This window comes from Stegodyphus dumicola, chromosome 3 (assembly GCF_044657685.1).
Source record: "Stegodyphus dumicola isolate Sdum_Otavi_A_Nest chromosome 3, ASM4465768v1".
Lineage (NCBI taxonomy): Eukaryota > Metazoa > Arthropoda > Arachnida > Araneae > Eresidae > Stegodyphus > Stegodyphus dumicola.
This window is the reverse complement of record NC_140770.1, coordinates 95,208,541-95,235,126: the sequence shown is the minus strand read 5'-3', so window position 1 is coordinate 95,235,126 and position 26,586 is coordinate 95,208,541. Positions and strand designations below refer to the sequence as shown.

The following is a 26,586-nucleotide window of genomic DNA, read 5'->3' as shown; positions in this document are numbered from 1 at the left end:
TTATCTTCTTCTCCTGTCCAAAAGAGCAATTTGCCCAGAAGGGCTATTAATTTCCTTTTAGCATTTTGCGTCGTCCACTATAAAACGGCGTTTGACTTTTCAAATTATTGCCACTAAATACTAGAGCCCTGCATTATACTTAAAGAAATTAAATAATGAAGAATCTACATGAATGTATGCATGTTTCCCACATTGTCAAAAAACAACAGGCCCTAGAGGCATCAAATTTTGTATAGCATATTTCTCCACTCCAATCTGGGCATCTGGAAACCCAAATTTGGAATTTGTTTTATTATCTATTTCATATTTTGTAAAACTTTAAAGAATTTTTGTTAACAAGCTCAACGATTGCAGAGTGTTCCTTTAACATTAACATCACATGCATTTTCAAGCACGGGGATATTTTATGCGCGAGGTTTCTTTTTTGTGATACTGCTGTTGAATTGAAATTTATGGTACAAGTGTGAAGAACATGTTATTTAATAAATAAAGGTAACACACAAAACGATAATAAACGCCTCTTTGGGCATAATATAAAATCTGAAAGCTTTAGTATTTTATTTTTTTTTAATTGGAATAGTAATCTCGTCATAAAAGCTCTATAATTAAGATAAATTTTCAAAACGAAACAGTTACGCAATAATTATTAACACATTTAATGTGTTAATAATAAAATTTTAGCGGGTGAAGGTATTCAAGTGTTTCGTTTGGCAAACAGTTACATGAGTAATTAAAAGTGCTTTCTGTAATTAATAGTAATGAATTCGTGATTATAGGTCAGAAATGTTAAAAAGCATAAATGAAATAAATATATACATTTCCTGTATAAATTCAGTCTTCTTTTTACAATAAAAAATTTTTAATTGATAAAAGGCTAAAAATAAATCACTTCAGATAAATTTAAAAGGAAAAGGAACTAGAATTAATAAGATACTAAATCATTAAAAAGCTATTTATAATAAAATTTAGAGTCATCAGTGATGTTCAATACCTGATTGCAGATTTTTAATTTTTATCTTGCACATATTGCATACTTTATTGCATATTGCATTTTTATCTTTACGCATACTGCATTTTTATCTTATGCGTATATAAATGTAAATTAATGAACTTTGCTTCAACAACTTGCTTGCATATGTAATAAAAAAAAGGAACAGAGAAACCGAGAGCAATATAAAGTAGATCTTTACAAAACGTTTCTCTTTTTGTACATTAAGGTCTTTATTTTTGAGATCCTTATAGTTTATGTACAAATATATATATTATAAAGATTTATGTTGAGCTGTATGCATGCAAAAGATAAAAATGACGCAATTTTGTTTTTGGAGGAAGGAGCTTTAATTTAAAAAAAAAAAAAAGTTATTGTATTCCTTGGAAAAGTTTTAGATTCTTTTTTGGGGAGGATTATGAGACAATCATATTTTAGATCTTAATAGCATTCAGAAAACATTAAAGGGCATAAGCCTTATATCTTTAACAATATATTTCATCTTGAAGTGATATAAGATACCATTTAATCCACGAAGAGTAGGAAATCAAAGAGAAGCACCATTCTAAATCCTTCACATTGCTGGAGGCTGAACCTTGCTGGAAAAATCCCAATCTTGGAGACAAAGCAAATCCCTGCTTTTCTCTCAAGCCTCAAAGAGCCAATGGGAAAGTCAATCAAGATCCGACGAACATACAAAAGTTCTAGCAAAAAATACAGCTAAAACGATGAGAAAACTGCCTCAGGAAAGGATGTCTTTTAATACTAAAAGCTATAACCTTCCAAGAAGAAAACGATGAGCTAATGCTTACAGAAAGAAAAAAAGAAGAAGAAGAAAGCAAATGTCGTTCAGGTATCGATCTGCCGGAAGTCGAGAAATGATTTCTCTCCGGAACGATCTTCCTTCTGGCCACAGGAAATATCCGGTAGTGTTTCTGAGAAGCGATCAACTAGAACTTGATCACGTGACTAACATGGGGCGGAAACCAAGACCAGATTAAATGTTGACTTTCGCTTGGTTGGGATTGCGATGTTAGACTGTGTTATAGCTCAAATAATGAACCTTAATGCGTTTACATAAAATTTAAATTAAAACCCTTTCAGCTAGAAAAGTTTTTCTAAAAAAGGCAATGAGAAAAATCAAGGAGAGAGGGAAAAAATGCATGAAATACTTTCAGCGAGAAAAGAGTATGAAGTATAGAGAGAAAGAGTATATATGTATACTTTTACTTCTGTTTTTGTTGCTATTTAGCATCTTTAATATCTTATCAGTTGTTTTTATTTGCTTTGTATGTTTCTGATAGTTTACTATTGTTTATTCCTTTTCCTAGCAATTTTTATATTACCAAACCTCCTTTAAGCAGCGGTTTCTAATGAGATCAATGGAGATTTTAGTAAAATAAGTTGTGTACCGACAGAAGTCACTACACGGAAGGAGGGCTTTCTAAGAGAAGCTGGCTAGTATCAACACGTTATACATGGAAAAAGCCTCGAAAACGCCCATGCAGCCAGCCCGTTCACGGGATTCGAACCTCGGACCGAACTACCGGTATTCAGGGACTTAACCGCTCGGTCGGTGGTGGGCCTCTTCATACAATAAGAAAGATAATTAAGCAGTGATTGGGAAGAGATTCTTTTCTTACATTACTACTATAATACTCGAAAAAATAAAATATGAAACACTAATAAAATTGTATAGCTAAAATTCATCCCTGATCTCTGAATTAAAAATTTAAAAAACGCCATTTATAATAAAAAAATTTCTCTTTTCGTAGAATGTTTTAAAATGTTCGTCAACATAGCTTTAAGAATAGCTGACATTACAAGACACCCTTAACACTCATAAAACTAAAATTAAATTACTTTACAGTCCTTGAGACGGTCTCAAGTAGGAAACGGCTTAATAGATCTGAAGGCATGTTGTCAGGACTTGTGTGTTTTGACTTGCTTTGGAAATATAACGTATCCTGAATAGGAACAGAGAGCTTACTAAAGCTATATTCCAGTATATGTGGAATAGACGACACAAGCAGGAAGGGTATACTGAACCTTTTATTCTCTATTCCTTTACAGGCGCTCCCGTACTGCGGGATACAGAGACCAACCACTCGTACTCGTGGTCTGAACGTAAAAATATAAAACTACTAACTAAAACTCTAACTAAAAGCTAACTTTGAATTAGTATACAAATGCCTAACACTAAGACTGGCCTTTTTAAAAGGGTACGTAGGTAGTGCGCAAACTGCTGAAACTACAATACGTTTTAAATAGCAGGAGGACTAAACCTCTGGCCTTAAAGGCAAGCAGCAACTGATTGAAAACTCGTAAGAATGCAGTAACACGGCGGCTCACTTCCAATCTCTCTCTCTCTAACTCTTGGCAAAAATACTTGGGCTTTAGCAAGTACAATTTGCATAAACATGTTAACGCATTTAACTCTAGCCGGAAGTGGAAAATAAGAAAGTATAGTAAGGTTTTAAAATAAAATAAACGTTAGTAAAACTTAAGATCCTTACAATTTTACTGTAAAGAAAGCTTACATAAAAAACGATCTCATGGATATGAGCTTATTAAGTATTCTGCAAGTTAGAAATAGAAGTGAAACTGAGTAAATAATTTTTCTTAATTTGAAATTAAGCAATAATTGATAAATTAACTAATGCATTTTTAAATATTACGTGTTATAATTAAGACTATAATTTTCAGACTTGCATTTTAAGAAAATAAAATATTGTTATATTTTCGAGGGAATAGAATATTAGCATCCAGATTTTAAATGCGTATTATCCCTGATTTAAAACCAAGCCTAATGCATTTATATATATTATGTCTAGGACGACACAAATGATTAAACGCGAAGCTGGCTGAAACTACTTACCGGCGTAACAATTTAAAAGTTGGCAATTATAATGTGAAGCCAAAAATTACAATCTTATCTGAGCTAACTACACTTAGTACTAACGTGGCTTCGAGAAGAAGAAAGGCGCTCTGTCTTAAATCCGAAAATGTCACATTATATACAATCGAACCAATTTGCATTATAGTAGAGAAACGGAAGGAGAAGTGACGGTAAAGATCTGAAACATAAAATAACTAGTTTTTCAAAATAATAATAACCTTAAAAAATTGATATCATAAAACATTATTCTCATTTAGTGGTATGTAAGTAAAAACATATTTTAAATATCCTAGAAGAATTATGTCTATGATCATTAAGTATCGAACGTTCTCGATTCTTTTATTGTCCTAAAGAAAAAAAAAATACAGAATTATATTGCAAACACATAATAACAAGAAATTTAAAGACAACTAAAAGCAAACAATTACGAAAAATTTTGAATCTTTCCACAAAATACATAATTTAGATATTACTGAAATATTATTTTTAATCACTGTATCAGTGTAACTAGCACCTATTAATGCATTCTCCGAATGCCAACATAATCTGATTTTTTTTATATTCAAAAAATGCTCAGTGCAATCAAAATAAAAATAAAGACAAAAGTTATTTCAAATATTTCTTTACAGAAATTATAAAACTGTCATTTTATTATAATATGAAAATTCTTGTACAAAGAAATAATAAATTCAACAATAAATTTATCGAATAGCATCGAAATATTTAGGGATGGCCCCGAAAACCTTCACATTTTTTGCGTCAACAGTGATTGAACTGAAAGGTAACTAAGATGTAAAAATGTCATAGCACATCCAAAAAGAACATCTGTGATTTATTTCTCAACTAGAGTCTCGAAATGCGTCAGTTTTCTGCTTCATCGAAACACGATTTTTCCATTTATGTTATTTATTCCGAAGTATCACGTTTATATTTGTATGTTGTGTAACTTTTTGTATATTTGTATGTTGTGTAACATTTCATAATACGTTGCGTGTCAGACAAGTCAATCCAGAAGTTTCGATAATATTTGTTTTTGGATGAAAATATTGCTAGGAAGAAACTGCGAAAGAACTTCATTTATTATGTACTACAAGAGGAAAAGCCCAAAACCGATTATTCCACATTAGACTCTCTGAGTTTTATTTGCTAGATCATGATATAAATAAAAAGATTTGAACTGCATGAATGCGACAAGCATACGAGTATTATCTGTCTAACGGAAGGAAACGTTAGTAGAAATCATTTTAAAGATAATTATGAGTTAAAATATTAAAAAAGTAATGACACTGATTTCATAAAATTCGCTTATTTGAAAATAATTTTACAGACACTTAATATTCTCCAAAATAGCTTCCACCTGCATTAATACACCGTTGCCAACAGCTTTGCCACCCATTAATGCCTGCTTGGATGTCTTCAACTGGAATACAGTTCGGAACGCGCGTTACGTTTTTCTCCAGATGGTCAAAACGATGACATTTTTAAGTTGGATTTTAACCAAGGGAATAGAAAAATGTCGGGCGGTGACAGATCAACGTTGCACGGTGGTTGGGCAGCGTTGTGACGTTGTGTAGTGCCAGGAACTGGATCACTTCCACTGAAGGATGTGTAGACATGTGGATTATCGTAATGCAAAATCTAATTGCTTATGAGTTCCAGACGAACGCGCGTGATTTGATTCTTTAACAGTTGAACACTTCCTTTTATAAATCTGCATTAACTGTCTGGGCGGCATGAACTCTTTGTGCGTTATTATCTTGTTGTCAAAAATGGCAATGAGCACGGACGTCAAAATTATCATTCTCTGAGGGGAAAAAAAGATTTATCTTCGGGTCTGACAGTAATGGTATCAAAATATTTTTATTAATTTTATAATAGTGAAATGTTACCACTGTAAGATGTATTGAGAGCCTACTGGAGGGTCATATTTCTGATGTTAAAGGTTAGGGGTACTTATCATTACAAAAGAAAAAAGGGTTTGTAACTGCTGAACTAATAAATATATTAGTAGCTGTTCATAGCTCATCTTTCTTTGCAAATTAATATTCTTATTCATTTATTTATTGAGTAGCAATGTTTAACTCTTTCAATGCTAAGTAGCCCGAAATGCCAGCGCATTCAGGCATCGATTGGTCGCCCGAACGCTTGTGTCCATTTTCTACCTGGTGCTTTCCCTGATCACGTTAGTGCATCAGTGGTTTCAAAAGTTGTTAAATGACACGCCAAACATTCAACTAAAAGCAGCTGTCTTATTTTAATGCACCTTCTCTTTCCTTAGTTTATCTTCAACGGTTAGCTATTGATGCTCGCAGCTGTAATCCTAAAGGAAAACTGCACACGGTGGGTGAAATTGCACAAAGATTCCCAAGAGAGAATTTATCGTTTCACTTACGGAAGTTATTATTAACGCTGTAACATTCTACTTGGCATGAGATACGGAAAATCCATTCCAACGAAAATTCGACGCGGGTGTTTCAGATGTTTGAGAGAAACAGATTTTGACTTCGAACGATGCGAAAGATTTAATGTTAATTGTTAAAGGAATAAAAATGTCATGCTAAGCTTTTAACATTATAATGGAAATCGAGGTATAATTTTTTTTTCTTCTTGTTGTTTTATTTATTCGAATATCAGGAATGTTACTTGGGGGATAGATGATTCCCGCTCGGGGTTAACCGATTTTTATAAACACCGGATATCTTCATCCTTTTCCGTAAGCAGATTTTTAACCTTAATATGTTTCTGAGGGTAAACGCTAGATCCTTTTAAAAACCGTATCCTTTCGTAAATTGATTAAGCTCAAAATTTCAATCCCTTGAAAATCTGAAAACGCCTTTTGTGCTTATATATTTCGCTGTAATATGTATATTGTCTACAGACTTTATATTATTGCATTCAACGGGTACGTAGAGATCTGTTTAAATAACAAAACTGATAAATACGAACTCTTAAATCCTTTTTTAAGATAAATAACAAAATAAGAAAAATCTACTAATTTAGCAAAGTTACTTAAAAAAACGGAAAGAGTTCAAAGTTCTCTCTAACATGGCATGCATAAGTAAGAATACATAAAGTTAACTCCCAATTAACCGCGTTGCGGATTAAATCAAACCTTGTCTAAAAATAAAGTTTGCTTATAGCAAAACGATGGAAAAATTACCATCGCAATTTATCAAAACGAAGCAAAATTTCTACTGGAAATGCAAAAAAGGCGAAGAAATCAGTTGAGATAACAGTAGTGATAAGAAATGATTAGCAGTACTTGGGAATTATTTTTACCCACAACATTTACGTAAGTTAATTGTACAAAGTCTGAAATATATAAATACATCCATTATTTTTTTTCCTAATGGCGGACACTTGCCTATGCCACCCTCGGTCACTCCTAAGGCGAGATGTGGTGGTCTTTTTAAATACTAGGTGTGCCACCACTGTCTTCTATGAAGGGATAGACAACTTTTACATCCATGCCTTCTCCAGGATTCGAACCCGGGCCCTTCGGTATCGCTGTCAGGATCCCCTAACCACTACATACCATCTGGGCGGCATCATCCATTAACATTCAACTGCTAAATTGCAAAGATAAATTACGGTTACAGCTGTTAATTTTCTGTTTCTGCTATCGAAAGACAGCCCAGTAGTGGCCGAGTGGTAAAATCGTTGGCTAGTAATAGTTTGAATCGAGTCAGATTAAGCGAACAGGCTGATGGTTGCATAAGAAAATTCCTTAATAATTCCTTAACGTAAATAAGAACTAGTTTATCTTTATAGTTAGCTTTTAAGAATTAGCCGCCAAATTTATAAATTAAAATAAAACAAATTCATCAGTTTACTTTGTTTTGATTTTAAAATTAATTATAAAGAAATTTCGGCAAATGAAGAATTATAAATTTTGTTGATCGGATTGTTTGTTGCTTTTACCTACTAATAGTTCCTTAAATGCTCGATTCGGGGTTCGAATCCCGCAAACGGGCTGGTTGCATCGGCGTTTTCGTGGTTTTCCTCATGTGTAACGGGTATACGACCCAGTTTCCTTCACTGTAAAAAAAATCTGTAAGGTTACTAAGAAAACTCATGGAAACTGGGATGCCATGGGTTATTTGAGTAACAGTAACGGGTGTATTCTTTGTAACTTTACAAGAATTTTGCCTGTAATGGTTACAGATCTTTTTCTTGTAATATCACAGCATATAGTTATGTAGTAGAACATATTTTTCGCATGTAAAATCCCAAACGATATATCTTTGATGGTTACAGATTATTTGCGTGTAATATTACAGAAAATAATTATGTAAAAAGAACATGTTTTTCTCATGTAAAATCCCAAACGATATATCTGTAATGGTTACAGATTATTTGCGTGTAATATTACAGCAAATAATTATGTAATAAGAACATGTTTTTCTCATGTAAAATCTCAACAGATATATTTGTAACCGTTACAGATTATTAGCTTGTATTATTATAGCAAGTTATTATGTGAGTAGAAAATACTTTTGTTACGTAAAATTCCAATGGTTGTATCTGTGAAGGTTTCAGACTATTTCCTTCTAATATACCATAAGTAATCATGCATGTAGAATATATTTTTCATATGTGAAATACTAAAGTATATGTCTATAAAAGTAATACATGTTTTGTCTAAAATGATGCTTATTATAATTAAATATATTGAAATCAATATGTTTTGAGTAAAAGAATGATATCTGTATGTATATATATATACATACAGATATATATAAATACATACAGATATATGCAAGTGAATCATAATAGTTTAGCTTTATAAATTAGCCAATATGACCTCAGAAAAGCATTAATTTAAAAGATGTGCTTTCAACAGCATTCAATGTTCTTTTTCAAACAGAAACATTATTCTGTTTCAGAGTATTTTTGTTTTATAAATAGAAACTTATGTCTGATATTATTGAAAGGCCTTTCATATTATCATTTTGATTAATTTAAAAGTTCAAATTGATATGCTACTCCTTACATTAAATCACATGTTATAACATATTTAAAATAATACCTTTACATAAAATAATCGAAAGGCATCTGGAATTTATATTTGCCATGTAAAACAGCTGAAAACAAAAACAGTATGTTTTATTCGCATGTTTTAGTGTAAATTGTGTAAATTAATAAGATATGTTCTAGAACTTCCTTTTTAGTAATTTTTGCTAAAATAAAAACATGTTGCTTTAGATTTAACTTATATGAGTAAACGTGTTGCATGTTGATATGATCATATTATTACAGTAAAAGACACTTTGGGAAATATTTCTATGAAGAACTCAGAACAGCTGTTCTTCATGTTTAAAAAATATTATATTCTCTCCTTCTAAAAAATGACATTTTCAGTAAATTAAAGAATTCAACATAGCAATGAACTCCTTTTGTTACTACAAGGAATTCAAAATTTTGTTCATATGCTTGAATTACAACGTTCAACTAATCTTTTTATTCTTATCTGCACTCAGTGTTTGTCAACAGTCTGCTATTGTTTGAAATAATAGATGAACGTTTTTACTTTACCTTCAAATAATTTCCTTTGAATTAATAGATTCAAATAATAGTCTTTCATTAAAAATAATAGTCTTTCATTAAAACCCTAATGTCATGCTTTTTGAATAAGCATAAAACTTCAACAACTAACCTTAATTTGTAAAGCCTTGCTTCCATTAAAATTCTTAATACTTAATACAATTATGCCTTTAACAGGTTTGTTTAAAAAATTAATACTTCAGTTTGGCTTAAAATTTAATGCATTTTAATTTTACCTGTAATTTTTTAAAAACATGATATGTAATACATCTAAGCTTAATATTGACCATTTAGTATTATAAAGTAAAAAAGTATTCTTAGTTTTTATAAATTTAGAGATTTGCATGCAAAATTGTGAAATATACATGTGACAACAGAAAACAAACTTTATGCCCTATTATGCCTATATTTATGCCTATATTACAGCATGTTAATTAAGAAAGTTTATTGAATTTATAATTTTATTGTGAAACACTATGAAGCAAATAATATGCTAATTAAAATACAGAAGTAAAAATAATTTATTACTTAATTCATAAACTTTACATAAAAACCTGAAAAAAGAATTAATTAAAAAATAACACAATATAACATTTCATAAAAATTCGTTTCGACTGCTTGTTAAAAATGAATGGTTTTCCTCTTTGCACATGTAAACCATATCTCCTAAATAAAGAAAAAACATGTCTTTTAAAGTTATAATCATGCTCTTAAAAAACGCTTATAAAAATAATGTTAATAGAGGTTTTAAGCATGTACTTATAATCATATTTCTTTATAATATATTAAGTAATTAAGAACAGCTTAAATTCTTTAAAAACTAATTATTATTATTCTGTTTTGAGGGCCGTAAACAAATTGCAGCGAAAATGTATACGCAAAAGCGCCAAATCTAGCAAACGCGCTCATTTAACAGCGCGCAAAATCTAGCGTACGCGCTGATTTCAGATTGCGTAAGTTTATATAGTTCTATATTTCTTAAAACGCCATTGAAATACTAGTTTAATTTTTAAATCTTTTTTTGATTTTAAATCCTTTTTTGATATCCTATGGATTTAACAATTTGGGAATTGCCCATGACGAAAAGTCGGTAATAGAATTTTGGTAAAGTGCAGAATCCCCCACTGCTTTACGCGTTTTTAAGAATTGCACATACTCGGTATCCATGTGCACATCGACCTATTTTCACTTTAAAAAAAAATCCTAGAATTGCACAAAAATGGCACTGTGCACACCCTTTATCTATGTACACATCGACCTATTTTCACTTAAAAAGTAAACAACTGACAAAAATCCAATTATTTTTACCCTTGTAAAAAGCGGCAAGCAAATAAGTGAGCGATTCTGTACTTTACCGAGAATATTTTCAAAGAAAAGGCATCATTCATTATAGAAAATTACGTTTGAACAACCAACGAGATGAAATTATGCTTTAGCGATAAGTCGGTAGCGAAATAACGATGCAGGCATCCATTCAGTTATGTTTAGCAATTTTTATATAAATTGTAATAATAATCTGAAATAGTTATTTACTCTTATGCTTTCATTCAGTCATGTTTAGCCTTTTTTATATAAACTATAATAATAAAAAAGTATGATATGAAATTAACCTCTCATCTAAATTAAAACATGAATCTTAAATAGTTATTTACTATTATACTTCCTTTCTTGCATTAGGATTGCGCAATTATTTTTGGCAGCACTGGCATCAACAATAGTTTGGCGATTTTTTATGGCCCTCAAAACCGAATAGTATCTTAATTTGGTTAAATTAAAATAATATTAGGTTAGGTTAGGTTATTTTAATTACAGCAAAGCCTCGAGGGCTATCTGCCTAAGGGGAGGACGCCACGAAAAATTCTCTTCAGAATTAATTTTAAAGCAGTTTTATAATTTTTTTGAAAAAAAAAAGTATTTTATTCTGTCCTTACGTACAGATACGACGCAAAAATATCGTTAAATTGCATTCGATAGCGGTCAAAATGGATATTTTCGTTGAAATATGCTGCCTGAAACTTTTCGCGATTACAATACTTTCTTTTTACTTCGTACAAGGAAGTAAAAACAGTTATTTAAATGATTTCTGATAACTGCTGATTTTCTGCTAAAATATCTGAATATATTCACGAAAGATTTTTCGTTGATATGCATCAATTGTGTCTCTATATTTGTATTCAGGTTAACTTCATCTGAAATGCCTTCATATTGGCTATTTCGTTAAAACGTTTTCTTCGAATTTTATAGCAGAAAAATGCTTACCTTTCAATTAAATAGATCATTCTACGGTTCAGATCATTATGTTACGATTTATCGATAGATAAAATCATTTTATTGCAGTAGTGTTAATGAATCAGCATAAGGAAAGAATTTTCTACATTTCTATGTGTTTCAGTATAACGCGTCGTAATGAACATAGATTATTATTCATTACGACGTGTTACACTGTCCTTATAAATTTAGGACATTTTAAGATTAAAAAAATATATAAACAAGACTTATATCGAGGAAGCATTACTAGAAATCTTAATGTATTTATTATTATTAACGTATGCCTCATTATGGGACCTTTGTCAGAGATAATCTTCGTATCGTCGGGTAACTTCCTTGCTTTGCTATTAAAAGAAACATATACTTTTAAAGATTAATGCTCAGTTTATTTAGAGAAAAGCTAATCAGAAACTACACAGAATAGTAAAAAATCACTTTCACTTTTGCATCTGCCGAATTGCAATTAAGATAACATTTTCGAATCATCCTTTTTCACTCGGAATTTCATTCTCAATGTAGATTCTTGAGTACTCTTTATTTTATTACTTTTCATTTTCTTTTGTTTTTACCCAAAGGGCTGTTAGCCCAGAAGGGCAATTAATTTCGTTTGTCATTTTGCAGCGTTTAGCTATAAACGGCGTTTCACTTTTCAGATTGTTGCCACCAAATATTAGATACCTGCTAAAGAAATTAAATAATGAAGAATATGCACGACTCTATGTACGCTTTTCGCATTGTGAAAAAATAACGGCACCTAGAGACATCAAACTTTGAATAAGGAGTCCTCCACTCCAATATGGGCATCTGATAGCTCAGATTTGGAAAGTGGAATTTGTTGATTGTCTATTTCACATTTTGTAAAACTTTAACGAACTTTTAACTAACAAACTCGACAATTCAAAGCGAGTAATAGCAACACTGTTCGAAAAACAAAAACATTTTTATCTCGTATGAGAAACTGTATATCGGAAATTCTAAAGATATGCTCTTTTAAATATTTTGTGATATTGATGTTGAAATGAATTTTATGGTTTAAGTGTGAAGAACATGATATTTAATAAATAAAGGTAACACATAAAACGTTAAAAAAACGCGCCTTTGAGAGTAATATAAAATCTGAAAGCTTTCAGTTTTTTTTTTTTTTTCCTAAATATTATTTTATTTATTTAATACTTTTATTTATTTTTTTAAATTCATTTTCCCCATTTTCAGTGTTATTGTGTATTTGTTTATTTATTTTATTAGTGCATAACTTACTTTGTAAGCCTCGTGGTATATAGTGTTCAGCGAAATTACATTATGTAAAGTTATTTTCGCAAATTTGGAATAACTGCGCAGATAACCCAATTTTATCATTAATTTGTACCATGCCTGTCATCTTAATGTTCAGTTATATCTGCTGTTACTGGTAATAAGGTTTTTTTTTTTTTTTTTTTTTTTTTTTTTTTGTCTTATTATAAAGAACGAATTACTACCTAGTAGTCTTCCGAAAAGGATTTCCTTAAGTCTACGCTGCATATGTGTCATACATAATCAAATTGCTCCATGTAGTATACAACCATTTTATTCCTTTAATCACAAGGAAATGTCTTATTTACGTTATTAGTTCTATGAATACTGCGTAGAGCCTTATTTGCTATTGAGGATGCCTTCCAATATTCTGTTAGACTTATTTTAAGAATATTCCATTCAGTATTCGCTTTTTGAATATTTGAATTTGACTAGTGAAGAGTCAATAAAACTTAATAAACTATGTAGTTATTTCATTCGAGTAAATTTTTTATTTGCTTTCTGTTATAATATTATTTCATGTATTATCTTCTTTCATTTGCAGAAGGCGCGTATGGCCCGCATTCGAATAGCCAAAGCAACGAGTGGTGCAGCATTCGTCAGCAAAAAGAAAGCTGCCGAAGCTCGGATAGCCGCCCAGGAAAGCGGACAAGATGTCGACGATTTCCCGGAGGATATCTTCGAACTGCAGCACCACCATCTACTCAGATGCCTCGAGAAGACTACGGTGAGAATCATTTTATTATCTACGTTTATTGTTGGTTTAAATATCAGCGTGCCTAATACTGTTTGTTTTATGAGCTACTGCTTACAACTACTAAAATTTCTTACTTAATGAGGTCTTCCCTTTCTATAAAATTATTTCCCATATATACCATTTCTTTTTGTTTAAATTCATTATGTCGAACTGATTACGTTTTTCAATTAAGTTACTGCAATCCCGTCTTTGGCTATAAATAACACTTCATCATGGATGGTCTATTTGTTAGCGTTAGCTGACAGCTGTTTCGATGTTTCGAATTCCTGAGTGCGATGCCGACTCCCATGTAAGTCTTAGCTTTTTGTTGTGCACATCCTTCCCTCTTCTCTTAGTTGTAACATTGGTCTGACCTAGCTGGTGATAAGAAAGATAAACGACCAATGTGTTCGCCCTTCCCAGATAAATGTTTGGGAAATTAATGTGCATCAATTATAAATCTGAAATGCACAATAATATCGTAACCGAGGGAGGTATTTCGAGCAAAGACTCTCCTTGTCTTGTGACTGTAAGTTTACATTATACAAAGTTGTAAGTTTACTTTATACAAGTCTATTGGGTACATTTCATTTCGCATTTGTTTCACAGTGTTCAGCATGTATTTGTTTGCTTTCTTTTCAAAATTCTTTCGATCAGATAATGAAATTTTCATAAGTACTTGATGTCATTTCGCATTTGAAATTTTCACAACCAATCAGCGATGCTTTAATTATTTTGTTGAGAAAATTGGTCAACAGAAAAATTTCAGCATCTTATTTTAAATATTGTAGAATTCGAAGACGCAGCGCTCTAACACGATCGAAAATATTGCTGAAACCCATTGGTTTTTTCTAGAATCTCTTCTCTCAGTTGCGATGCAATTGTTCATTTAAAGTTAAAGTATACTTCCGGCCATTTGGAGAAAATTACTATAAATAAATATTGTTTTTCATTTCATTTCAGATTTCATTTCTAATGAGCAATCATTTATAATATCTTTTATTACAGCTACATCTATTGTACTCATTGTCCATTATATATATATATATGTTTCCTAGAACCATTTATATATTAAAATGGGATATATTTTCTCTATATAACATTCCACAGAAATATCCATTTATAAATAGATCGTTTATTTAAGGTATTTAAAAGTACGATAAGTAGGTGCGTATTAAAAATTTATTAAAATTAAAATGTATTGTATTTCAATGTACCAACATTTTTTAGCCAAATCCTTTCTTTAAATTTTATAATACTTTAGGTAATGTTTCCCAATCGATAGTTAAGCAAAACCGCAAGTATATCTTGTAAAAATAATAATTCCTGAACAACGAACATCACACCATTTTTTTCGAAAAATTCAGTACTGAAATTCATTAATGTTCAGGTAGGCGTGCATATCACATCGAGTACGATTGCGTTTTCTGTACTAAAATATTCGAACAAACGTTTCCTGTTGCTGGACAAATTTATCACATATTTTATGGGTTAAAATGGGTTATGGATCCTTCTCCCTGTATGAAAAATATTCAACTACCATTTATTCCTCAATATTTCTTTATTAATATTCTCTACCTTCATATTATGTGTTTACTTTAAATTTAATAAGAAGAATCAGTTTCTTGGGTTCAATTAAAATTTAATAAGAGGGGTTTGAAACTTAACGCTTTGCATAAACCCGACTTAGCACTTTAGAATCTACTTGCAAATCTTAATCCTAAATTAATTTAAATTTGTAAAAACTAAACAATATTCTTGTTTTATTTTGATTCGTAAAAGATATGAATGTTAACTTTGATAAAAATGCCCCAGTGTGTAGTATTTCCGTTTCTTGCTTATTGTTATGTTTTTAAACACCGTCGACCCATGTCATCCATTTCATTTGGGGAACGGAAGAATTTATGTAAATTTCGGCACAAATAATTCCGGCCTAGATGGCATACAATATTTAATTTTCCTTTTGGATAGCAAAACTACATTTCTCATTTGTGTACGGAAATAATCAATTAAGCAATCTATTATTTTTAATACAGTATGTTGAACACATTTTTAAAAAACATGTGATATCAACAAATTGGCATCTCAGAGTATGCTTGGCAACTATAGATTTACCACAAAAATTTGATGTTTTTTCTGAGGGATGAAAGTAGAACAAGTTAAATTTTATTTCATATTTTCACTGATAAATGTCGTACAGATACAAAAACTGTGGAAATTTAATTTTTTTACAACAAGAGGAATAATTGGAAACTTAAGACTCACAACTACGTTTTTAGTAGTATTGTAATATGCTCAAAAGAATAAATGTTGTATAATAACTTTATCTCATTCTATTATTGCACTCTGGTACCAGCCCTATCTCTTAGAATCATTTTGAACTAAAATGTAACTTAAGCCAGAAAGAAAATCTACTTCTGTGAAAAATATTAAGTGCAAGTTATATATATACATAATATATATTTAAAAATGTTTTTACTTATATATATATATATATATATATATATATCTTACTCTGATCCTTCAATTTGTTGATTTTATTTAATTCCTCAAAATGTGCGCAGACTTCTGGGACACTCTGTATTTTTACAACTTTTATGGCTGCAATTTTGATTTAGATTTATCCCATGCTTATAATAAATTTAAAAAATTATAACAGCTTACACTGCATATGTAATGTACAGTTTTTTATAATTCGGAATTAAGCCGAAGTTTGAGATTATTGTAATTTATCATCACTTTTGTGTGGGAAAAAAATTAAAGCTGTAAAAATTTTCCAATTAAATTCGCTAATCTTTAATGACTGAATAGTAAATTGTTCAGAATTAAAATGATTGATGAAATTCACCTTCTGTATTAATTTCGAAAGATTGCACACATAGATCACTCTTCATCTAAAAGAAAATTGTAGTGTTCAAACTTTTATTACTTTAACTATACAAGTCATGTTTAGCGTTTTGTGATGTAAAAATAATAAATAAAAAAACCGAAAGCGTAGTTAATGCATTGTTTGACAAGAATAAAAAATTTTCGATAGTCTTTAAAAGTTGAATCATTAATTAAAACTGACAGAGTTTGATGAATGTGGGAGACTTCTAGAAAACTAATTCACTACATTAAATAGTTTCCCTGGTGATTTTAAAACAAAAAGTTTAAAGCACAATCAAAAGGATATCATTGATTAATGACAGAAAATTTATCAATTTCTTCTATACTGATATAAAATCCTTGTTCTAAAGCGAAATTTCAAGACTACGTTTCACTTTTACTAAAGAACCCCGTTTATTACAATTAACTACTACGAAGTCATTTTACTCTTTTATTTTTCTTTTTGGGATATTTTACAATAATGTTCGTTTTTATTAATAATCTGTTAATGATTTGTTTTTACGTTCTGATTTCTGACAATAAAATTATTTTACTATTTGATATGCATAAAATAAACTTCAAAATTTTCCTTCCAAGCACTTTATTTTCATTTAAATTACACAAAGGATATGGAATACTTCTGTAATGGCAAAATGAAGGTTATTAAATTTATATTTTTCAGTTGAAATGATACTTCATGGATGCACCTGGAAAACATTAATGATGAGAATTAGAAGTAGTGCACCTTCAGTGCTTAATATATGCAAAAATAATGCAACATATAAATTAAGGAAGTTAAATTTTATAAAATATCTAATTTCATAAATAATTTAAGTTTACAGTTTCAGAAATATTTCGGAGTATTGTCAACATAAGTAACAATCCCAGACCGCAGCAGCGTGTGTGACCAATTTCTATTACTGTGTTGTAAAGAATTTTCAGGATATGCGGACTGAGCCTCCAATCCGTGCCCTGCATACTCTGTAGATTTCTTGTTATTAGAATCTTTAGTCAGCCTGTAGGTGCAGGATCCAGGTGAGCTTATCGTCGATTGTTAATCCTAGGAGTTTGGGTGTTCTCACTTGTTTTATTACCCTTCCACGCAGTTTGATCATTGGATTTCGAATTATTGTCTGTCCTGGTTTGTGAATCACCAGGTACTTGGTCTCTGATATAGAAAGGTGCTTTCATTTTCATAAAGTGACAAACAACTCTATTGTCTGGTTACTAAATTGGTGAAACTCATCCCTTGTTCTTTCTTTAAGCACAAATGTTGCGTGATCCGCAAAGGCTATAACTTTGTATGTGGATAATACTGTAATTTAAGGAGGGAGTTAAAGGTTTCGTCCACAGATCAGATCCCGCACATAACCCTTGGGGGCAGCATTTGGTTTGCTTCTTAAGGAGAGACTCAACATTAATGTTAACAAAAATGCGCGAAGAGATTTTAAAAATTTCGTTGGAGCTCAGTCTAACTTTATCAAAGCTTTGCTAATGTGGCTAACTCATTTAGTTTTAGAGTGCATGGCCGTAAGAAAAGAACTTTTTAAAAGGCTCTGAACTAGTATTTCAACACCTTCAAAAGGAACAAAGTTATTAAAGAACTTTTGGAAACTTTCAAAAGAATTCATATTGAAAAGGTAAATTATTTCTAAACCTAGATTTTAAAATGCATTCCAAAATAAAGTCAAAAACAATAGATTAACTTAATACAAGCAATAGATTGAATAATCTCTTGCTTGTATTAAGTTAATGTTCCAATGACTATTGTGGCTAAAATATTTAAGATTTAATATTTTATTTAACATTAAATATTTAATAATTTAATTAAATAAATTAAAATTTAATACATTAAGTATTTAATTAAATTATTAAAATTTAATTAAATATTTGACAATTTAAAGTTAAACATATTCAATATTTAACTTTAAAATTACTTAAATTTAATTTTAGCAATTGCAAAATTGTATGAATTTTGAAAAGTTATGTACTTTTAGAAAAGAAATATATTTTGCATTTTATCTATGAAAGACATTATGTTTGAATTATTTCGAGTAAAATATGGGGATTAAGGGAAATAATGATCATGATCTTGCGCACAAAATCTATGTTTTCTTGCAACAATTGAGGAATAAATATTTATGATGCAATTAGATTCTTATCGTAATAACAATAAATGTACTTTAGCCCCAAAGAAAATGCTTCCTTGAAAATTTTGCCGGTGAATGCAGAATTTTTTATTACTATTATACTTACCGGGGTCCGCTTTAACCATTGAAAACTCATCTTTATAATAAGCTAAAAGAAATACGTATTTTCGAAACTTTCTTTTCTTTTCATTTCGCCAACAGCAGAGTGACTGATCCACTGAAATGTAAGCATATCGTCGGAAAGCTCCACTGTTACAACTTTCTGTAACACAATGCCTGAGATGCACATTGCTTAGAAAACGTCTTTGCCGAATATATACAAACTGCAACTTATAGAAGAGGTGACTGAAGAAAATTATAACAAATTATTAACAATTAATGCTTGCAAAGGATGGATAAGCAAATACAACAGAAAAAAAAAAGATATAAATAAATCAAAACAAAATAAAAGATAAATAAATAAATAATGCAATTACATAAAAAATAAAAGTAATTAGTGTGCACATAAGCAACACAATTACATCAATACACATAGTGAAGTTGCGATATGTTGCTAGTGGTAAACAAAACTCAGTTATAAAACAGAAAAACTCAGCAAACAAGGCGGATGAGTGACTGCATTATGACCTTGCGGATAACACACAGTAAAAACGCTATATTTACAAAGACGCAAACAAGTGAACTAAATGGGAAATTTAATGTAATATTTATAAACGCAGAAAGAGTAAATCTGGAAATGTGTACACATAGCACAATTTGATTACATAGCGATAAAGATACTAGAAAATAACGGAATATAATCGTAATGGTGAATATTTCACAGATGTTCATTGAATGGCATGATGCAAATAAGACAGCTAATATTTTCAGAAATGTATACGACGTTAAAAAAGAAATGAATGGCAGAGATAACGCAAAAGAAAATCACAGTAGCGAAACCTAACGGTTATTATTATAAATGAATAAATACTAATTCATTGTTTATAACACATATTTACAAAAGCAAGCTTAGGAGAATGGGAAAAAACAATGAAGGTTAGTATTGCTAGTTATATATTTCAACCTTCATACGACCTAATTTACGATCGCAAAAACCTTTTTGGACATTTTGAAACATATTTCCTAAATTTCTATTAAGGTGGTCGCTTTTTATGTAAACAAGGCAAATTTGTGGTTGAACGTATATAATAGCAAATAATAAGTATAGTCAAATTATTTTAAGTATATGAAAAAAACTGTAGTAGAAAATTAAATTACGTGCACTTAATAACTCTGCCGAAAATATTTGTTAAATGATGTCTTATCTCATTCAGAAAGCTGATGAGCAAAATTCATTTTCCTGCAAAGGAGTCTCATGCTTGCTTTCCTTAAGACTAAGTTATGGATTTATTAAATGAAGAAAATTACTTAAAGTAGTTAAAATTACTCATAGAATTATAATAAACAATGTTTGACATTTTGTAGAGTTAATTTCTTTTTATAATGCTCATTGAGTCATTAAAACTCGAACTCTGTATTTATCTGTAACAGTATATATCATGCAACTATAGGACACATGACATATTCACCAATATATTGATTTTTACTCAACATATTTACGAATATATCATATTTCCTATATCGCATGACATATGCTGGTCATATAAAAATTTCAACTCTTATTAAGACAGACTTTAGCACACTCAAAATCTGATACTAAATTTTAGTTCATTTTGATATAAAAAACTATAATTTTACGTTTGAGGTATAGAAAAAGACGATATTATAAATTGTGAGAAATACAACGGAAGTCCTGTACCTTCAAGAACTAAGAAAAAATATTAAAATTTAAGTTTAAAAATGAAGAAATAAAGTTTAATTCTGATTTAAATGATTTTCTTTTATTCTAACTCAATGGTCTTCAAACTTTAGAACCGCAAGATTTGTACGAGGAATCGAATTCCACTCCTAGAAAATATATCGTAGAATAAATAATATGTAAAGTAGATCAATATGTTATGGGTACTTTATGTAAAGATAATTAAAGAAAAGTATTATATTTTTAACTAAACAACTTTAATATAAAATTAACGTAATTTACTCATTAATAGCATTAATTCCAAATGTCGTCTATCCTTGCCTTATATTTAGCGACAAGGGTGTGCTTGGAATTTTTTCCCCAAATTATCGAATCTGGATCTATTGATGATATCTGCAGTCGTATTTCATATTCTGCGTTTAATTTGTTTCTATATTTTGCTTTTGTTTCCACATACATTGAGAAAGTTTTTTCCCTTAAATGCGTTGTTCCAAAATGGCATTAAAATGTTTATAGCTGTGTTATAGCTTCTAATGCAGGGGTTATCTAATGACTATACTTTAAAAAAGATCTGATATTTAGTCATCTTGGTATTGAAAAGACCTGACAATTAGTAAAGTGTAGTTTAATGAGCATAATTTTTGTGTTTTATTGTTTCGGATTCTTAACTATAGGATCTCTTTTCTTTTGAAATATTAGAGAACTGAAATATTAAATCTGTTCACATTTTATATTACCAAAAATCATATTTCTCCCGTTACAGCATATCCTTAAGTTCTTTCTAAATTGCAGTATCACGTATCCGAAACTAATGTAACAGCAGTTTGAAAAAATAAAACCATGCTATTTCTTCTCTGAAACTAAAAAAATCCAGAACTCGAAAACAAAATGAGAGAAAAGGCTGGCAAATATTTGTTACATTCTTTCCAAATACTAACTGAACATAAAATTTGCTGCCAAGTGCAAAACCTATTGTTATTCTATTTGACAAAATGCCCTAGTCAACAAAAAAACAGAAAGCAAAATCAGCATACATCACAGCCTGTCATTTAGACTCCTAGACATAGTAAATGGTAGAATTTGTTCTTGTAAATGAGTGGTGTCCGAATAATAAACAGTGTTTTGCTTTTATGACTACGACGCAAGGTCAAATAGTGTTCCGTACTTATATTACAATTTATCAACTATCTGCATTGATAATTTGAAACCAATGATAGAATTGAATAAGATTTTGGGAAATTTCCTTTTATAACACAAATTCTATTTGTGGAATTCTTTTGCTTTCCTCCCCCTTTTTTCGCAGGTTGTTAATACACAGCTACATTTAAATTACTGTAGGCATTGATATTCATAGTGCTTAGTTATAATGGTAACATAATATAACAGAAATAAACTACAATATCAGATTTGCTATCAAATTTCTGAAAATATGAAGAGTACGCTCTTTTCACTCATTCCGTAAACAATTAATGTCTAAAACCAGATTAACAAAACCAAGAGTTTTCAAAGAATGTAAAACTGAATCTACATTTTTTTAAACAAAAAGCAGATATTTCGATTTTAAATATCAATCCAAATTATGTGTGTTGTTACTTAGTTCACTTGTCTCGCATTAACATCAGAACAATCCCACGGAATTCCTCGTGACAAAGAGTGCAAGACTGCGCCTGTCGCTGGCGAGAGCCTTGAGCACCATACAGGAGACAGTACGACTTTGCTCAGTACGACTTTGCTCAGTTCTGCCCCAAATTTGAATGGAAAGCATCCGGGGGGTGACGGGTCCGAGTTTCTCCTATCCCCTCTTCTCCTACTATTAACCTCTCGAGAGGTCTTACGGCTCGCCGCATATTTAGATTGCCTCCATGCCGCAGACACTATACATTTACAAGCATACATGCCTTCTTCGGGATTCGAACCCGGTAAGGCAGTCAACGTCGCTAACCACTATTCCGGTTGGTCAGTAAACCATATTATTCTCTCTGTTGCGAAAGCTGGAAAGTTACTATCCGTCCAATTATTAGGCAAAAAATCTGCATTAATCATTTATTCCTAATAGAGATATGCATCTAACACTTAAACTGAAAAAATACAAAAAAAGTACTTCCCACCATTGTTTGCAAACCTCACTGAAAGGAAAAGCTGAACGCCTAGAGGATCAATTCCAAGCTGAATTACGCAGATCGTTGAGAATTTCTAAATAAGTTTTCTCCATCCACCTTTCTTTTTTCATCATGTAACAATTACCAGAATGTAAAGACGAAAACAAGTGAAAAAGCAAACAGATCGAGGGCTACTACTTACTTTAATTTAATTACTATTATGTTAAAATGAAAGCTTCTGCGTAAAGTTCACTCTTCTACCTCCGAAAGCAAGATATCGAGATTCATTTTTCACGAAATCTAGTTTAAAAGAGTCCTATTAGTACAAGAATGCTAACGACCAACATCTTATTCACGTCAACTCATTGAAGTATGTGTGTCAACTGGAACGTGCAAAATCAGGTATAAATTCGAGATAAATTACCATGTGTGTTTTTATACAACGATGTAAAATGATATTAATTCTAGGACGGCATGATTAGTTATGCTTTGAAACTTGCATATTTTTCACATATTAATTATTATCCATAATACCAGGATCAAGCCAAGGGGGTGAACGAGACGACTGCCATAGATTAAATATAAGGTGGGGTGCAAAATTAAAATTTAATACTTTGAGTATAAATACAAATTAAGTAAAAATAATTAAGCGGCGTAATTTTAAAATTTACAAGAGTAAAGCTCTACTAGCATGACTCTTTTTTTTTAGTGTAAATACAATTTATTTATAACTGTGATTACGCTAAATACTGGAAACGTCCTTTTTGCTTACACATACTTTTTCATGCATATGTCCGGTATACTAGGAATTTTGTTTTTAGAAAGAGATACCAATAAACATTTTTTTTCTTCTTTCTTTTTTTAAATTTCTATTACCATTTACGCATAGCACAATTACGTAGGTTATTTTTTCCCGTAATTTTTACATAATCGTCTATGAGAATTCAGCCGCATTATGGACTACAGCTTGAAGAAATCTGTTATCTCAGTGAATTTCTCACATGACAAAAGCGTCGATGCCTTTACGCCTTTTAAATATACTCTTCATGAACAGGAAGAAATGAAATTAAAAACTAATAGTATCAGGACTACTATTTATTTTTATCTGTTTTGCAAATATGTAAGTATCCTGAGTGGAACAGTGAGTTAACTGGAAACTATGTCCTTTTGATTTGTAGAAAAGATGAAAAAGAAAGGAAGGGTTTAATTACCCTTTATTCTCCACAATTTACAGGTGCTCCCGCACTTCGGGATACAAAGACCAACACTTGTGGTCTGAACGTAAGAAAATAAGAACTACAACCTAACTAAATTTAAGTAAGAGCTAAACTTAAATATTTTACACAGACTAGTAACACTAAGATTGGTCTTTTAGAATTTTTACGTATGCGCAGAATGCGGGAAAACTACAATACATCTTCAATATCAAGAGGACTAAACCTCTGGCCTTAAAGGCGGACAGTAACTGACTTGAAACGCGCGTGAAGTAAAATGGCGAGAAGTCTCTCTCACTCTAACTCTTCTTGGCGAAAAGCCACAACTTAAATACTTAACAGTTTGCAAACACAATTTACATAAATAAAACTAACGCTTTTTTTTTTTGGCCGGAAGTGTAAAATAAGAGACGGCAGTAAAGTTTTCAAATAAAATAAATGCTAGTAAAACTTAAGATCCTTATAATAAGAAAACTGGTACGTGTCCATGCTTTTTCGTCCAAATAACATCCCCCCAATTCCTTCCCCCCATCGATGGGTAAGATTTCGACCTCACTCTAGTGGATCTCTCTTCCTTTCTGATACCGTTTCACTCAAATTACTCCGAAATACTCATCCCCACCCCCCAAGCATTGAGGTAGGGAACCTCCATGCCCTCAAGGGAAGGATCATCGTTCAGATAGCAGCCGTTTCTCCATCGTTCTGAAGATTGTTCTGCGTTTTCCTACTGTTTAAGATACTCTCTGCTTGTAATTTTTTCTGCAGCTTCCTTTTATAAAACATTCTACATAACAGTACAAACTAGGTAACAGGAATTGCTGTTATTTAATAACTGCATAACCTTTCCTAAATAATTTCTGAGACTTTACGAAGTAAATTAGAATTAAACTCCACTTCTTTAACTAATTTATTAACAGTTTACGCATTATATTATCATGATCAATACTTTGAAAATGACAAAGATATAAATTTCTATTGAGACACAAATTATGCGCTTTAAGGGGTATTTTTTAGAAACAAGCTACTATCAACTTCTGTTTCTTCTGAATCTTTCATGATACTACTGAAGAGCATTCGGATAATTTTCGATACAATTAAATAGTTTCAGTTTCAAGGTAATACTTTGCTGCAACATTATTCGTCACGACCCTTGCGAATTATGATTTGAATTTATTTTACAATCATGTATTTATTATATTAATTTTTGATATTAGCTTGAAAGGAAAATATTTTTGCATAAGCTACTAAAAACGCTGCGATAGCCTGCTGGTAGCTCACGATCGAAGTTTTGACGACCTTTATTCTAGGTATTGCTTAAGATAGCCTGAATACACAAGTTTTTACTATACATATTTCAGAGGTAAAGAAATAATATGGTACTATCTCTTGTGATCTGAACAATGGTAGGAGACAATGCGGATTTGGTTTGATAATTAATCAAAAGTTGAATTTAAATTAAAGTATCATATTTTTGACTGGGCTGTCTACCATAGACGAAGTTTAAGTTTTTATTAATTGCAGGGAAATCAAAACCACGAGCTTAATACGAGAGTTGTTTTTACGAAATATTTTGTACTGAAATTCATGGAATATATATGGCTGTCACGTATATATGGCAAATCCCGAGTAACGAGTCTTTTCGTTATAAAGTTATTTTGCACGAAAATACTCAAATTCTTTCAAATCAAGGATTTTTAGAGATATTATCGGACTCAGGCAGGTGAAAAGAAATTCTCAGGGTCTTAGTTATTAAAAATTTTAAACAAAATCATAGTATTCGTTTAGTAAAAACGATTTTTTTTTTCGTTGGTGCTTAAATTGCATTATTTAAAAGCGTTTTACATCGTACTTATCAAATGGTTCATCACTTTTTTCGCTTAATTAAGTATCTAAATTATCCATTCTCTGAATTATTTTGCACTAATTGTTCTTGACATTAAAAAGGGAGATGATTCGAATGAGAAAGAATACCTAGTTAAGTACATAAAAGCAAGCATTCTTTTATATATCGAAGTTTAATTTATGAAACTAATGATGTTATTATATTTTTAACTACCACAAAAAAATAACCAGCTTTCCATTATTGCTTATGATGGTTAAGCTTTCATTATTGCTTACTGTGTAGAATATGTAAATAAATAAATACCTAAATTGAGATTAAATTGTTATATTAATCTCAGTTTAGGTATTTTCTTTTAGTCTAAATATATTAAAATATTTAGACTAAAAGAAGGCATTTTTCAACTATAATACGTTACCCGAAATCAAGCAAGCTTTAAAAAATGCGAAGTTATGACACAAGGAAAATAGGTAATTAATTGTACTTACATATAATTATCATTGTTATAGTTCAGCAGGTATGCTTTTAAATTAATTCAATAGCTTATAACATCGATATAATTTTCTAACAAAATTTCATTGCTTAATATATTTTTTTCTTTTTGATAACATTTTTAAACTTTAATATTCTGTATTTCAGTTTTGATCTCTGTGGTTTACTACTTCGAATTAGCATGAGCTTAATTGATTCTTACTTGATTGCTCTTGCATTAGAACCTTACTCTTACCTTATTTTTATCGATTTTGTTTAATTAGGGATCTCCTTATGGTATCCAAAATATAACATATATTAAAAACGAAAAACTCTAAGGAAGTCGCTTTAACAATCATGAATCGAAAGTCATTTAAAAAATAATATACTAATAGTTATGGATATCAATATAAGCTAGAGA

General features: G+C 30.6%; 1 protein-coding gene across 3 annotated transcripts in view; it reads left to right on the top strand.

The window, feature by feature from the left end:
- LOC118184605 (potassium voltage-gated channel protein Shal-like) overlaps positions 1-26,586 on the top strand; it is a 558,555-nt gene that overhangs the window by 421,731 nt on the left and 110,238 nt on the right. For all 3 annotated transcript variants that reach the window (XM_085813098.1, XM_085813100.1, XM_085813099.1), the window contains exon 3: positions 13,534-13,716. In XM_085813098.1, coding sequence (XP_085669224.1) covers positions 13,534-13,716 — 183 coding nt within the window. The remainder of the gene's footprint in view (positions 1-13,533; positions 13,717-26,586) is intronic.